The 17,151-nt window shown below is 35.4% G+C and overlaps 5 protein-coding genes across 5 annotated transcripts, besides 1 other annotated feature; 2 read left to right on the forward strand and 3 right to left on the reverse strand.

The window, feature by feature from the left end:
- Positions 1-179: 179 nt before the first annotated feature.
- Positions 180-1,085, forward strand: UA08_04931B (hypothetical protein; the record flags this gene model as incomplete). Its single annotated transcript, XM_020267255.1, has 4 exons — positions 180-335; positions 485-522; positions 717-814; positions 879-1,085. Coding segments are annotated over 4 exons (499 nt in total), but the record flags the coding sequence as incomplete, so codon positions are not given.
- Positions 1,086-1,359: 274 nt separating this feature from the next.
- On the reverse strand, positions 1,360-3,213 carry UA08_04932 (hypothetical protein; the record flags this gene model as incomplete). Its single annotated transcript, XM_020267256.1, has 5 exons — positions 1,360-1,529; positions 1,691-1,793; positions 1,865-1,975; positions 2,030-2,901; positions 2,967-3,213. 5 exons carry the CDS (start codon positions 3,211-3,213, stop codon positions 1,360-1,362), a joined length of 1,503 nt encoding a protein of 500 aa, XP_020120326.1.
- A 1,104-nt stretch (positions 3,214-4,317) lies between these two features.
- On the forward strand, positions 4,318-5,244 carry UA08_04933 (hypothetical protein; the record flags this gene model as incomplete). Its single annotated transcript, XM_020267257.1, has 1 exon — positions 4,318-5,244. The coding sequence occupies one exon, from the start codon at positions 4,318-4,320 to the stop codon at positions 5,242-5,244; it is 927 nt and encodes a 308-aa protein (XP_020120327.1).
- Positions 5,245-5,533: 289 nt separating this feature from the next.
- On the reverse strand, positions 5,534-6,991 carry UA08_04934 (hypothetical protein; the record flags this gene model as incomplete). The annotated part of the gene is made up of 3 exons (XM_020267258.1): positions 5,534-6,031; positions 6,091-6,212; positions 6,289-6,991. 3 exons carry the CDS (start codon positions 6,989-6,991, stop codon positions 5,534-5,536), a joined length of 1,323 nt encoding a protein of 440 aa, XP_020120070.1.
- Positions 6,992-7,796: 805 nt separating this feature from the next.
- On the reverse strand, positions 7,797-9,473 carry UA08_04935 (hypothetical protein; the record flags this gene model as incomplete). Its single annotated transcript, XM_020267259.1, has 1 exon — positions 7,797-9,473. The coding sequence occupies one exon, from the start codon at positions 9,471-9,473 to the stop codon at positions 7,797-7,799; it is 1,677 nt and encodes a 558-aa protein (XP_020120071.1).
- A 156-nt stretch (positions 9,474-9,629) lies between these two features.
- Positions 9,630-17,151: part of a repeat region (Identified by RepeatMasker using a combination of RepBase library and repeat library created with RepeatScout) that runs on past the window's edge.

Here is a 17,151-nt window from a genome sequence, read left to right on the forward strand (position 1 = left end):
ACCTAGGGACTGGGACTGGTATCTGGGCTCTAGATGTCGCAGAGTATGCATACCCTGTCCTGTCACATGCCCGCAAATGCAACCCCAGAAAAAAAAAAAAAAAAAAAAAAAAAAAAAAAAGGAGAAGAAAAGAAAAGAAGCAGAAGAAAAATAACAGTCATACTAATTATACCCAACAGCATGTATCCATCAGCCAAAGTCATCGGCAACGATCTCAGTCCAATCCAACCCGAATATGTTGCACCAAACGCAGAGTTTGTGATTGAAGATTTTGAAGACGAATGGGTGTATCAGAATGACTATTTCGATTTTATTCATGGTCGGACATTGTCAGGGTAATTTGCCTCACCCAGGGTCTTTGATTTTGGGCGTATACTGAACAAACCAAGATCCGTCAGGAATTGGCTAGAACTCTTTCGAAAAAGCTACAAGTATGCGACTTTCGGTAACCTGCTTCCTACTCTCTTCTAACAATAATAACCAGGCACTTGAATCCCGGTGGATGGTTAGAAGTGCACGAAGGTTAGTGCATCATGTCCTTGCCAACTCAATTCTCCCATGCTGACAAGAATAGCACCCATATGGAGCTGGAGTGATGATGGCAGTCTAAAACAGGACTCCCCGCTTTTGCAATTGTAGTGTCCCCTCTGCTATAAAGAAAAGCGGTTGAAAGGCTAATTACCATTACATTGCCAGCCTCTCAATTATTGAGAAAGCAAGCTCGAAGGACGGCCGCTCCTTGAACGTGTGCGAACAACTCAAGCCCTGGATGGTCCAAGCCGGTTTTGAAGACGTACAAGTAGTGGTCCATAAGGTCCGTTTCCTTTCTTTTCATGTCAATGATGTCTTCTATAATGGAGGCCCTAATAATGTCATAGATTCCATGGGGCCCATGGGCAAAGGATCCACACTTAAAAGAAATCGGACGCTATCAAATTGTCAATGCCATTGAATCCGTTGATTCGTATGGCCTCGCGTTGATGACACGGTATGTGGGATACACCGAGGGACATGCAAAGATCTTTTTGGCGGTTGTCAAGGAGCAAATACGAAGTAAATCTTTGCATGCCTACAATTTGACGTAAGCGTACCATCTCCGCGATTTTGGAAATGTCGACAAGACTGACGAAGAATTAGATATCACGTTTTTGGACGGAAGCCACTTCGCGGTTAATTAATTTACCCTGGGTATCTTGAATAAGTCCAGAAGTATCTACATGCACCTAACCCTTCAATCAACTTACATATATATATCTAGGTATATACTTTCTTCCAGGCCAACTGTGATAGCTACGGCCATCCAGTTCACGTGTATAAAACGAATACGGGAGCATGAAGCATTCATAAATGAGATTGGACTCACTCTTTAACCAATCCCTCAACATAAACTCTCACACCCTTCGACCCATCCTTTGGCGCTCCAAAAAAGCGATCCCTTACCAACTTTACGTCATCAACGTTCGTATCATATAAATGGAAGTCGTATCTTCTGAAAATATGTGCTACTGTGAGGTAGAGTTCGGCATATGCTAGACTGGTGCACCGAGCGCAGTTATTAGTATCTATATTCGTAGGACAAGAGATGAGGAATCAAATAGTTCTTGGGAGTTGGTGGGGGAACCTCACTTAATTCCTAAACATTGTCTACTCCCCTTTGTGAATGAGACAATGAATTTATCAAGCCTCTCACCATTTGCTGCCGCGATGAGCCAGCGAGATGGGTCGAACGATTCTGGAGATGGGAAGATCGAAGGGTCCATGTGCACAAAGTATGATGACTCGCTGACGGGGGTCTGTCGAGGTAATATTTGAGTTAGCATCAGGAATCTAGGAATGAAAGCATAAAAGAAAAGGAGAAACATACCCCAGGCGGGATAATCCAATCTTTATATTGCAAGGCTTCCGTAGGAGAGACACGTGGAAGACGAGTAGTAACACCGTAACTAAGGCGGAGGCCTTCTTTGATTACGGCTGTCTGCTTTCTCATTAGCTCGAATAAAAATTTTGAAGGAGCGATTGGATGACGAACGAGAAAGGGCAACTTCTCTAATTCTGTCCACGAGGCTGTACTCGTTGTTGTTGGCATGACGGTTTTCAACTCGCCTCTCAACCTTTCAAGGACGCTCGGATCTCGTAACAGATGCAGTGCAATAACTGTCAATGATTTTGCAGTCGTCTCGCTGCCGGCGCCTAATAGAATTTGTCCCTCGTCTTGTAGTCTATCGATTGTACGCTCCTCGGGTGCAAGCAATTCCGGGTCATTAAGTGCGTCAAAAATGGACTTTTTCTGGCCATTTTCCCCCGTGTTGGTACCCTTATTAGAATTGTTCAACGACTCCAACGACTGACTCCTGACCATATCCTGAATTTCCAGCAATATAGCAATGCGAGAGTTCAGCTTTCTCAATAACGACCGAGGCATATTCTTCGACAGAGCTAGCATGAAGGGGAAATGGCGCATTGCAGCTCCATTCGCTGAAGCTTCAAGTACTGCGTCTTTCCATTCAAGTTTATAGTCCGGCTCATTAAGGTAGTTATAACTTTTCCCGTACGAGTAACGCGTGATTATATCGGTCGTTAAAGCGATGAACGCTACATCTAGTCGGACCACGTTTTGAGCAGCACAGTCGTCGTCGAAGCGCTTGCAAAGCTTGTCGATGTTCTCTTGTATCACTGGTTCGAGGCGTACCACGGACCTTTTGGAGAAGAAACTATTCAACGGCGCTCGTCTGATGCGGTGATGGTCGTGGCCAATCGTTGTGATCATGCTCAATGGAGTGCCGAAGTGCGATACAAAATTCAAATATTTCTCTGTCTTCCGTGTCGAGGCAGCATATATGTCGTCGTAGAATTGAGGGTCCTTGACGTGCAGTTCGTACGGCGTAATTCTGACGATTGGGCCTGTTTGTTTTTCCTTTAGTTGGCGCTTCTAGTTACTGTATGTGCAGACCAGGCAAAGAAAGTACCGTATACTTCATGCATGCGCTCAATTTCCCAAATGAACATTCCATCTTGAATGATATTGAAATAGAACTCATACAGATGCGTTATGGCGGCGAGTTTGGGACCGGGGAAGCGTGCCAGGGGGTGGAAATACAGTCTGTAAACTATGTTGGCGAGGACATAGACGACAAGCAATGATGGAAGAACGAGCCATGAGATGTGTAGATTGCTGGCCGAACTCTTGTAGAATGACGAGAATTGGTTGTCCATTATTGCTGTATCATCGAAAGCAGTTCATTGAGCATGCAAGAGACAAAACCGGCCTGCAATTTCAGCGCAAAGTGCTCGCAGCATCGATAAAGTTTTGAACTCCTAATGTTACTAACTGCAAAGCTAACTACAAAGTATTAATCTTAATTGAATCCACCCATCCGCTCCTTTCCGCCCGGGAGTATTGTTTTGAGGATTATAATCACACTAACGTTATTATCATCCATCAAAGCTTAATGTCAGACACACATGCCACCGATTAGCACCCTAGAGCCCCCTATGATTAAAAACTAGTGGTGTCTAGTCTTGCCCAGCACAGTCCCTAACTATGCAGATTGTCTAGCGCTTTGCTCTCCCATCAGCACCTCCTTGCACAGGGCATTTGGAAGCGCTTATAGGGCTTAACCGTCGCGAAGCCCTATGTGGGATTGGCATTCCCTAAAGCGGACTAGCGCCGTCTTTTTCTATGTGGGCACATGCCACATGCTCGGGCCGGCGCCACCCGCCTTGACCAAAATGGGCCCGCAACTACAACCAAAACCTTTTTCCTAATGCTGTCCACTTCATACTGAGACGACTGAATGATGTTCATTGCGTCTTGCCCGTTAGGGCTCTAAACGGCTACATCCGGCTGCCAGGGCAGATGTGATGGTTCATGACCGAGCGAGAAATGCCGTTTAGTCAGAATTGAGGGGAAAGGTGGATGACCGAAGATGGAGATTAAATATCGAGCTTTATGGGGGCCATAAAGGAGCCGGACGCTGTACCTAGGTAGTCCGTACGATAGTCCACCCACTAGCTATGGCTAGATACAGACTAGACCCGGAGAATATATGATTAAAATACAATGATATGTTGTCGATTTAGTTGAATGGACCACATTTCTTCCGTGGTGCTGATTATGCAAGAAACATATATAATCAGCAGGCCAGCCGAAAGCCATGACAATACCTCCTAGGTAACTAGGTATCTCCGGTGAATAGACGCTCGCTCTTTCCTATCCTCCTAGTAATGAAATATATGCTCGATAGTTTACGTCAATTTTATTGATACTTTTGGCGAGCGTGAAGTTATACTCTACTTAACAGTGACACGAAACTGAAAATGGGTAAAAAACTACAGTTGGCCTCGAAGTTGTCTGGAGAAAATTTTGCTAGCAAATCGAACAAGAAAGGCAGTCAAAAGTACTGGCCAGCGACAGGGACTAAAGATGATATCCCTGGCTGGCTGCGTGACAATGATTATATCGTCAACGGCTATCCTATGCCAACATATTCCTATGGGCGATCCTTTCGTCTATGGCGCTGCTGGCATATGGAGACGATGAATATATGGACTCATCTCTTGGGGTCTGTGGCATTCATTGTTACTGCTTCCGCTCTATACAAGTCTACTTTCATATTTGTGAACATGGATCTGAAGGATGGTGACATGTTTGCTTTTGGTACCTTCATGAGCGCTGCCGTGGTTTGCTTCTCTCTAAGCACCACATTTCACACCCTCAGAAGCCACTCCTACAACATCCATCATTTCTGGGGCAAAATGGATATTTTGGGAATCTGCGTTCTCGCCTTTGGTGCCGGAACGTCGATGACCTACTATGCATTCTACTGCAGGCCAACCGTCCAACGGGCATACTGGGGACTCAATCTGCTCTCGGCCCTTGCGAGCGCTGTTACACTTTTCGATACAGGCGGTGGCGGAACAAAAATGCGAAGTCTGCGTGGCGGTGTTTTCTCTCTGCTTGCACTCTCAGCTATGGTTCCTATCTTCCACAGTGTTTATCTATTAGGATGGGCTCGCGCAAGTTGGGAAATCGGGGCTGACTGGTATTTTGCCGAAGCGTTTTCTCTTCTGGTCGGAGTTGGTTTGTTTGTTACACGAGTGCCGGAAAGGCTGAGTCCGGGTTCTTTTGATATTCTCGGCCATTCGCACCAGCTTTTTCATACATTCGCCCTTCTTGGTGCAGCATTTCATGTGATGGCCCTGGTAGCTGGGTATAGTTATCGACAGACGCACCTAAGCTGCTAAGAGTGTGAAATAAATATTGGTTTCACAAGCATTTATAAATGATAAACAGGGATTGTGGATGGAATGCTTTTTGTGGAATGACTGTCAAGCTTTTAGCATGTAGGTCAACTAGCATAGTCTGGCAATCAATTTCACCGGTTGGGCGATAGAGAGTAACCTTGTTCTTGTCACATTTACAGGGTTACTTTTAGGTGTGAGTGGGTAACTGAGACCCTTTTTTGAAAGATTTCTAGTTGGATGAAGTTCTCGTAAATAGTGCTTAAAAACGACTAGTGGCTTGTATTTAAGCTTAGAGCTTCGCAGAATCACCATCTCTCAAGACAGCTTGGAAAGCAGCCTCTACGTCATGCTCTGCAATCCAATTCTCATCCCCCATACTTGATATCATCTTCCTAAAGTCTTCATCGCTCTCCTCTGCAGTTTCTGCGGGCTTCGGTGCGTCCAACGGAGGCTCCGTGATCCTCTGTACTAATTCAATTAGTCTGTTGACATGTGGCCGTCTGGTTTTATCAAAGAGATCCAGTCCCTGTGCTAACTGATGAGCACTTAGCCGTGATTGATTCTCAGCTCGCCAGACGTGAGTTAACGCCAAAGCAAGCGCATGAGCATCGTTGATTGCCAGTGCACCGCCTGCTGCAAACGCACCACCGTGAGTGTGCCCGGCGTCTCCAATCAGGACAACCCGGCCATGGAAAGTCATTGATTTCAACGGCACACCCATCTCGTTAGGAAAAATTCGTGTGTAGGGCACCACATTTACGAGAGCCTGTGCGACCGGATGCCAGCCCTAGGAGGTAAGGTTAGTCAGAAATAAGGGGGGGTTTTTTTTCCCGGAAAGTGAAGTACCTTGTAGTAGCTTCTCAATGTCTCTAGATCCCCCTCACTATTCCATTTCGCGTTATAGTAAGGATCCTCCGGATCATCAACGTTGGATTGATATGAGCCGACAACGGTATACTGGCCCTTCCCTATTTGGACACGTGAGCTTTCATCTGCGAGAAGCTTTGCGAGCAAAAAGCACAGAGCAAAAAAGAGAAAACACACCTAATCTTGATGCAAACAAACTTCTTTCGCGACCAAAGTAGAAAACGGCATTTTGCGGTAGGCCCTCAATGCCTTCTACAAGCGAGGCATCAAACGTCGATCGGAGAGTAACACCTCCTGTCCACCGCAGCGTGTGGTCTGGAACAAACGTCTTCCTGACCGAAGAATGGATACCGTCAGCCCCGATCAGTAGGTCTGCGTTAATGGTGGTGCGGTCCTCAAAAGTGAGAATCACACCCCCCTGCCCGTTTTGCTCCGGTTTGACCTGCACTGCCTTGACCCGCTTGCTCAGGTGCAACTTGACGCCTTTGGGAAGTTTCTCTAGCAATAGTCTTTGGAGGTGAGCTCTGTGGAAACGGGCCATCGCATGTCGACGGTCCGAGACATTGTGGTGGACAGTCTGCTTTAGCACTTCGCCGGTCTGCCAGTGGAGATAGACAAAAGGCCTATTATCAGGCTGGCGGAAAGAGACCTCGTCAATTGCGCTGGCATCGACGCCGAGTTTTTCAAGTGAGCGCAGACCATTAGGGCCAATTCCAATGCTGGCACCGATCTCCCTCAGTTCCCGAGCTTGTTCGAAAATGCTGACCCTTACGGTGGATGGCAACAGTCGCGTCAGAGCGATACCAGCGGTGAGACCGCCTATGCCTGCGCCAACAATGGCGATGTGGAATTCATCTTGCGAGCTTGATAGTTGCGCCATGGTATATCTCTGGTATCTAAGCTCGGAACAATCATTACCTAGGTACATAGCAGGTATTAGAACTAGTATATAAAGGTTGGCTGCAGTGATATGCCGTCCATAGAGCTGTCCGTCTGTAGCATCATATCGTATCTATTCGATATCATACCAGGGCCTGCCTACGCGTACTGCTACAGCATACGTGACGCTCAAGAGCCGGAGCCCGCTTAAGACCCCGGACAGACTCCACCAGAACACCGTAGACTCCTATCTATCTATATGTATACCTATCTAAGCTCACTAGCAAATTGAGATTGACTGGTGGAGTCAACGCTGTGGTTAAGTTACATGGAAGCTGTGAATCTACAGGGTTCATCACTGTTGCTAAGCTTCTACCCAGGAATAAACCGGAGTGTGAGTAAGCGCCAGTAAATGTTGTTGAACGTCTCGGAGCCGAGAATTTTCTTTAAAAAGGAGAGAGAAACAAAAATGCGTGATAGTAGCGCGAACCTATCAACTAATACATACAAAGCGGAGTTCACTGCAGTGTTTGAGGTCTGGTTTATAAAAAGAGACACCAAAACCAGGGGGACTTTCGCTGGCACCCACAAGCTAACGAAAAAGAGCCGGATTGAGAGATAGCCACCTCTTGACATGTAGTTAGTTCTAATACTTGATGCTTAATCATCAACTAACTAGGATTATTACTTCGCCGTTTAAAATAGTTCGATTGGATTGCGTTACGTGCATTACAACAGAGAAAAAACAAATTCATCATGAGGTAGAAGAACATGCAAAAAAAGGCAGTTATTCTTAGAACAATCTCTTAATGCAGCGCATCGATCCATAGAAGGTCGGATATTTGCAGGTCGGTTATGGAAGCACTAAGATCAACACCGCTGTCGTGAGGGGAGGTGGTGGTGACAGGCTTGTCTTGAAGAAATAATGTCTCCAAGGCAATGTTCTTGATCTTCCGCAAAGTTACCTGTGCCAGTGCCCATGTGGGACTGAGGGTCCTGAGGACACCTGTGATTAGAGAGATGCTGTCGCGGTACCGGTCTTGGGAGTTGTATAGTTCAGGAAGCGAGCATGCAGATAGCTGTACAAGGACACAAAAGACAATGCCGCAAATGAAGAACGGCGAGTGCTTCTGCATTGGAGTGGGAATGGCGGCCAGATTTGCCAGCTGTTTGGAGGCCTCTAGAGCCTTGATTCCATGCATGTTGCGTGTGGACACGGGCAGGAGGTGTTGCTGACGGATGATATTGGACGCGCCGGGCAGTGTTGCCACAAGATCACTGCGCGGGAAATGCAGGTAAATGGTGCTATAGTGGATGAGCATATGAGCCTGGAAGAGCATCTCGTCCACGCCACCGTAAGTTGTGGCGGCATCTGTCTTGGCCACATCCAAGTGGTGTGGCCAGGCTGCAAGCGCGTTGTCAATAGCACGGACCTGATCCTCGTGCACATCGTGCGTCCATGCAATCGACAGAACGCGGGCCAGGACCCTGACGGCTTCGATCCGATAGCAGAATGAGGAGTAATGGGTCTCTTCGGGGGCATACATCCTGGCGTCGAACTCGGCCAGTGACGGCGGCTCTCTGAAAAACGACCCTTCTACGTACAGAGACTCTTCACAGGGCAGTGGCACGTCGGGGCTTGAGGTGTGGCAGTCGAAGCTAGACTTGCGCTGTAATGCAGCCATGAACCCGTCGGTCACGTAGAGCTCCCACCACGTCCTTCGGAGACTCTCCTCCTGGATGGCAGATTGTCTACCGTAGTCTTCGGAGAAACTCTTCCGATGCATGCCCAGCTCTAACGCCAACGACACGGCCTGGGCGAGCATCGACACGCATTCTGGAATCTCGTTGCGAGCGTGCAGCGCTATTGAGAAAAGCAGAAGCGCTTGCACGAGGTGGAAGCTGTGATTCCTACCCCCAGCCTCTGCAAGCGCAGATGCTGTTACGCTGCGCAGCGTATCGCTTGAAGTTGCTGTAGAGAAATGACTGCCTAGAAAGTGAACAACTAGTTTCAGATATGCTGGGTAGGCTTGTGTCGTGTACAGTGTACGAGGCACTAGGATTGGATGAGCGGCATGGAAGTTGGCGTAGAACAGATTGATCAAGGCCTCGTCGTCCTCGACTGGGTAGTACTGCTGCGGCTCTTCGAGACTGACTGTAGCAACAGGCGCTTGATCGGGGAAGACGTCCAGATGGGTCTGGACTGAGCTTTCGCCGGATGCGACGAACCCGGGACCATAACACTGCACTTGCTGGGGACCTGGAGGAGAAGGATTTGGGCGCATGTGCTGGCTGTAGCTCGCCGCGCGCCGCTTCAGCCCACGCCGCGAGGGCAGATAGTGGCATTGAACGCCTGCTGACATGCAGCGCAAGCATACTGGCATGTTGGCATCGCACTTGGCATGTTTCCTGCGGCATTCGGTGCAGGCGAGCGGTGCAGCCTTTTCGGTCACAACGTCGGAGTTGGACCGGGGCGAACCCATGGTGCGTAAATATTGACGGGAGGACAAAAGCGAAGAAGCAGTCCGTCTGAATGATGGTGTACCTAGGTGAATGAGCAGCTTGAGTGCAGAGTTCCGAGTTACGGCCGTTCGCAGGACGACAGAAACAGAAACTCTAGCGCCTATTGCGCAATTCTCTACGGCAGCCTATTCGTACAACCTTGCCAAAATAAATTTTATACATAACTTACATTTTACCATGAACTATAGTCTAAATTCTACAACATATAAAGGTTATATGATAGCATAAATGCGAATTAATTAAAACCTTCTGTAATGATTATACTAATAATATAGAAATATTTATTAACAAACAAGTAAACTTAAAGTCTTGATAAAGAAAAGTAAAAAGGGTTCTAGAACTCTTTTTTACTTTTTTACTTCTCTTATATATAATATAAGGAATTCTTTTTTATTTCTTATATAAAAATATTATATTTATTTAATTAAGAATAACTATTCAGAAGAAATTTTATTAAGATAATTTATTATTATAAGTAATTAATAAGCTAATTAATAGAGATTAATTAATTAAATATTTAACTAATTATTTCTAATTAACTTAGTTCTTAGCTAATAATAAGTAAAATATTATAATAAAATAGACTACTTTCTTATCTAATAGTCTATTTTACTAATAAAAGTTTAGTATATATTATTAAATATAAAATTCTTATATATTTAACTTATTAATTTGCTTTCTTATTTTATATTTATAATTATTTTAAATAATATTATAGACTGCTTTCTATATTAAAAATCTAGGCTATAAATATATAATATATATAAAATATCTAGCTTATAGTTTCTGCGGCTAGATAAATCTAATTTTTAAAATAAATGCACTGCTACTTTCTATAATTAATCTCTTAGGAGATTTTTCTCTAAGAAGTAATCTATTTAGATCTAGATCATATACCCTTTAAGTGTTTTATTAATTATTATTAAAATATTAGCAAGCTGTTTATCATAATTATTAAGAGGCTATTTTTAGAATATAGTAAAATATATTTATATTTAATACTAGTAGTCCTATATACAGTAATTAAGCTGCTTTTACTCTAGCCTCTTATATACTTTTTATAATGATCTAGCTATATTAGGAAGTACTTAAAGAGGAGAAGTAGATAATCTTTTATAACTAGGCTTATATAATATCTATTTTAGTTGATCTAAGTATTAATACTTGTTTTAAAATAAAAGATAAATTTATTAAGATACTTATAAAGAACTTTGATATATAGTCTTATATCTATAAGATATTAGATATATAAGAAGTTATAATAACTAGGTAATTCTAAAAAAATCAGGAATCTCTTACTATTCTGTCTAGTAATATATAGGCTATAATAAATCTAAAATCTATTTTGATGAAGTACTTTTAAGTGATAAAAAAAAAAAAGAATAAGAATTATTAATTTATAATTTATTTATATATTAGTATTAAAATAAATAAGGATAATATAGATAATATATTATTTCTATTCCCTATAAAAGCTATTAAAGAAAAAGCAATTTATACTCTAGAAATAAAAGTTAAGGAATTCTATAATAATAATAATAATAATAATAATAATAATAATAATATAAAGATTAAACTTGAGTCTTTAACTATTAATATTAATATATTTTACGACACTTAAGATACTTCTAAAGAATTTGATGATGATAATTATATAGATATTTTTAATAATAATCTTAATAATCTCTTTAACAATATTAGCTAAACTAAATTACTTAAATTAAATATTATATTATTTAATTAACTAAACAAGAAGCAATTATTTAATATTCTAAAAGATAATAGGAAAAGTAAGGATTTAGATATATAAGATAATTATCTTAATTATATAAAATCTTTTATTAATATTAGTAAGAATTTACTATTAAATATACTAGCCTTTCAGACATATTATAAGAAGATAACTAAATAAGAAAATTTATCTTTATTGATTAGACTTTTCTTAATTAGAAATCTTTCTTATATCTATATATTTATTAATACTATAAGACACTTTTTATTTAATTACTATAACTAATCCTTCTCTATTTTATCTTAAATAAATATTATATAGCTTATAATATTAAAATATTCTTTTATAGTCTAATAGTAAGTCTTAAACTCCTTACTATACTACTTTTAAGTATTTATTAGTCTTAATAATTCTACTAGCTCAGGTTTCTTCTATATATTAAAGTAATCTTATAAGCCTTATTATAATTATTAATATACTTAATAATATATATAACTATCATTTAATAGGCAGTCTTTTTATAATATATTTAAAAAGTATCTATTACTTTATAATATTAAATTATAGAGATTAATAATCTTAACTAGTAAATATTTATTAATATCTATAATTAAGATTAGCTTATATTAAATAATCTTTAAAAATTATTATACTTTAATTATTTATTTCTTGCTATAATTTCTTTAAAAAGTTTAGATTTAATATTATTCTAAAATTATCTATAGTATGTAGATAATAATAATATATTATATAAGGCTTTCCTATTAGTAGATATTCTTAATTTTTCTACAAATGTATCTTATAAATATTCTACTTTTAGATAAAATAATAAACTTCCTATCTAAATATAGGAATATAAATAGCAAGAAGTATAATATAATCTATAATCTAGCTTTTAATATATAAGCCTTATTCCTAGATTTTAGTAAAAAATTCTTATTTTAAGTAAGTATTAGTGCTATTATATAATCTAAAAATCTAATTATTTACCTGCTATAAAAATAAAAGATCTTTTGATAGCTATCTTTACTAACTTTTAATATACTGATTTGATATACTTGTTCTAAACTAATAATAGTTATTAAAGAAAAGATTATAGTCTTATTGCTTTCATAAGGTAAAATGTGTATTTATAAGGAGTAAAATCTCTATCTCTTAATCTAATCTAATCTTTATAAATTAAATATCTATATTTTTAATTATATTAAGGAATTAGTAAAAAATATTAATAGCCATGCGATTACTAATACTAATATATATCTAAATAATATAATATAAATAAGTATTGATTATAGTGTAGATCTTAATATCTTATAATTATAATTTATTATAGCTATCAATTAACTAAATATAGTTTAGACCTGGTATAATAAATGTCTAATGAACTTATTATAGGTTATTTTATCTTTTCTAAATACTGATAGGGTTAATCTTTTTGATAAAAGAAAATAGATGATCCCTATATATTAAGTTAATCATAAGGTGTTAAAGAGCTTAAAGAAATAATATCTAAAGATGATATGTATCTTAGAGTAAAAATATATATATAGTATTTTATGGCTGAACCTATTAATACTTTTATTATTAAGTTCAGTTTATACAATAAGGTGTAGTTTATTATCTATTTCTGCATATGTGTGTGCACTGAATGAATGATGTATGCTTATTCTGAGATGAATTCGCTATATTATCTGTTGATTTACCTGGAAGTCTTTGTTCTTTAATGTAATAGTTATTTCCTTATCTGTTAAATATATCTGGAAGAATAAAATAGCAATCTAGATGTATAAGTAAGAAGAATCTTTATATGTATGTTCTAAATAATGAATGCCTTATTCTTATAATTAGTAATGAAGAGTGCAATTCTTAATAGAGATCTTATAGTAGCTTGTAAGAAATTCTGATATTGATTTTATAGAGTGGCTATCTTTATATAGATTAATAATTTATTTTTTATAAGGAAGAAGATTAATCTCTAGACAATCTAATATAATGTTAGAATATATAGGATTATAAAGGAAAAAATTAATAAAAAGATATTAAGTTAATTAGAAATATAATTAGATTATCTTATTTAGCTATAGATAGCTTAGTATTAATTAGATAATTATATATAATTATTATAATAAGTTAACTACTTAATTATATATAGACAATCTTTATTATTTATTATAATAATTATATAAATTCTCTTATAGATACTATAATATCTTATAATTAAAAGCTTATAGTTATTAAATTTATTACTAGATGTAAGAGTATATATTAATAACAGGATAACTAGAAAAAAAATTTCAAATATATAAACCCTATTTCTTAATATCCCTCATAAAGATACTTATTAAGAATATAAAAATTATTACTCTTTATTTAGAGAAAGTTATAATATATTAAAAGATATTTATTCTAGTTAAATTAAGTAATAAACTAAATAATAAATTAAATGATATAAATAAAAAATAGGAAACACTAAAGCATAGTTTAAGTTTTAGAGATATTTATTATACCTATCTTCTTAATAAATAATTTCTGAATAGCAGTAATAATATCTTTATTATTAGTATTATTAGAAGATAAGGGAGTTTTACCAGGTCCTAGCTAATAAAGAGCGCCATTTTATACAATAAGGTTACTGATGGAAATTTCATTAGAGCTTTTAACTATAAATTTAAATATTGCTAGATTTAAGTTATAGAGTATATTTATAACTGTCTTCTTATTAGATTTAGACTACTAAATACTATTCTAACTATTAGTTATTAAGTAAATATAGATAATAATCATATAATTCTAACTAAAGTATTAAAAGCGCCCAATAGCTTAATTTATAATAAATTTAGTAAAAAGTAAGTTAAAAAAGTATATAATATTATATTAAGGGTACAAGTTCAATCCTAAGATATTGATAGCTAAGGACATAATTAAAATAAAGTATTTATCTATAATAATAAATTCTATAATTAATATCTAATGCTATAACTAATCAAGTTTAAAATAGAATATTCTTATATTAATACCGCACTCTTTTAAAATAACTACAATATATACCTAAATAGCTAAAAAAAAACACTAAATAATTTATTTCTCCTAATAAATAAGAGAATTATATATAATAATAGATAATATAGCCCTTATTTTTAGAGAGCCTCGCAAAAGAGTTCTAAGTATATTGATTAATAATTAAATAACTTTTTCTAAGCAATAAGTTCTCTAGAACCATTTTAAAAAAAATATAGGGGATTTTTTAGAATAAACCACCTAAGTAAGATTTTAATATATAATTTTAAGATAAAATAAATATAGAATATTTTTAAATATTCTTATTATAAGAAGCTCTTTAGCAAATTTTATATTAAACTAGGAAGTTAGCAGTATTAGTATCTGGTATTTTATTATATTTATTATAACTTTGCTATTCTTTTTTATTATTAAGTTTTTATAATAAGAAATAACTGCTTAATTATACATTGCCTTCTTATTATATGAGAACTTAATATAGATTATATGTGTCTAGAATAAGGGAATATGGGAGTTAATAATCAAGTAATCAGATCTAATTTAGATAGATGAAGAAAGGATTTGTCTGATATTTAGATATTTTAGAATATCTTTTAGATAAATACTTATAACCTAGATAGTGATATTATCTATAAAAATATATTTTTTAAGTATATATATTATAAATCTTAAAAAACTTACTAGATACTCTTTAGGTAATAAGAAAGGATTAATAGCATTTATAATATTAAGGCTCTATAAAATTTATGTATCCTTCTAAATTGTATTAGATTATTTAGATATAATAAGAAATATATAGTCCTGGAAGTCTAGGATATTATTATAGAAAATAATAGCTAATAAGAGAAGATAAAAACTAGCTTTAAGCTATTAGATAGCTGTAGATAAGCTGCTATTGGTGTTGTATAATATATGAGTCTTGTTAAGGATAATATAATAAAAAAGCTTATTAAAATTGCCTAGCTATAGCCTTGTAATAAATGAGTTATTTTTTTTCTTATAATGTGCTTTCTCCTGGTTTTCCTATTTCTTGTAGGCTGAAGGACTATGGTGGCTCTGGAATGTGTTATAACTTGTTATAATAATATGGTTTGATTAAGAAAATGAACCATTAAAAAGCTTATGGGAAGGAGTTAATGGATCTTTAATAAGCTTTGCATTTTTAAAAGTCCTAGTCTTAATAGCTTTAGGGTTTTCATATAATATATGCACCTGGAGATGCTTTGTGATAGTGTGTATCTTACTGATCTACTGGATGAGAATAATAGAGGGAATAATAAGGAGGAATGGTTAATAGATTGATTTAGGGCTATATTTATCTAGGTTTATCTTTTTTAGAGATTCTCACATAGTTTACTGAACTTTTAATCGATATAATAGCTAATAAGAAATTAAAGAGAATCACTTAGAAAAGAGTTTTAAAATTTATAAAATTATTATAAGGGGGGACTAAAAAAAAGTTCTAGAACCCTTTTTTAATAAATATAAGGCTTATCTCTAATATAAAGACTATTACTTGAAAAGTCTTTCTAAATTCTATAATATTACTAAGGAACTTATCATAGAATAATGGAGACTTATTAGGATAAGTCTTCTTTATTATCTTAATTAAATGAGCTATATTAAGTACTTACTAAATCTCTAAATTTAGATTAAAATGCATATATTTATAATAAGTTTAAATAAAGATATTATTATTTTTCTTAGCTGTTATAAGATAGAGGGTTTTATATGCTTTATTGAAATTAAGAGGCTAGAAATTAGAATTATTTAATTATATAAGCTTTTTCTAGTAATTAGTAAGAGATTATTTTAAAATATTAAGAAGATAATTTAGAGAAATATTTTTCTTTTTATAGTCTTTTTACTCTATAACTATATTCTTAAATTCTAGATAGTTAAAAGAATTAAAGATATAAATAGTTTTACTATAGTTCTTTTTAAAATTTAGATTTATAAGTTTAAAAATTAGAGCATTTATTATTATATTATATTATATAGCTTTACTTAGATTTAATTTAGTAGATTTATTATTTAACTAATCAGCATTATTATTCTTGGTTTTAGAAGATAGTAAAATCTAGGTTTTATCTCTGCTATCTAGTTTTATATAATATAGAGCTGTCTAAGTAAATATTAAATACTAATATAAGTTACTAAGATTAAATTCTTTAGACTGTTTTATTAGATACTTCTTTTAGATATAAGATTAGATTATTTTCTTTTAAGAATTAATTAAAGTGATATTGATTAGAGTTATAATTTCTTTAATATTTATAGAAAGTAAATTAATTTTATTATTATTAGAGCTAATATTTATACTAAGCTCTAAAAAAGAGCTTATATTATTAATAGGGATAATATTTAAATTAAAGAGATTAAAAACAAGATTATTTAAAATAAGGTTTTATATAAAACTCTTTTTAGACTACTTTTTTAATTTATAAGAAATAGACTTGATAAAATGACCCTTCCTCTTACGAGTTTCCTTATATAGTAATGCATAGTTATCTAAGGGCTTATGTTACTAAGATAATATAAACTTATATTAGATATATTTTATAGTAGTCCAAAGATAGTATTTAGCCTTGTTAGGATCTATAAAATAAAATCTAAAAAGTCTATCTATATAATTAAGATTCCTTTATAGGATTTAATACATAAAATATGTGTAATAATAAATATTATTCTAGCCATCTTTATCAATGTATTTCTTATTAAAATCTTTTATTTTAGTATATATAATTAAAAGAACCTATTTAATACTAAAACTATAATATTACTTTTTTTACTTAAAAAACCAACAATTCTATAATTTTTCTTAATAAAAAAAAAAGTTTAGACTTTATAATTAGATTTTCTACTCTTTATTAGATATAAATTTAAGA

Source organism: Talaromyces atroroseus, assembly GCF_001907595.1.
Source record: "Talaromyces atroroseus strain IBT 11181 chromosome Unknown scaffold_5, whole genome shotgun sequence".
NCBI lineage: Eukaryota > Fungi > Ascomycota > Eurotiomycetes > Eurotiales > Trichocomaceae > Talaromyces > Talaromyces atroroseus.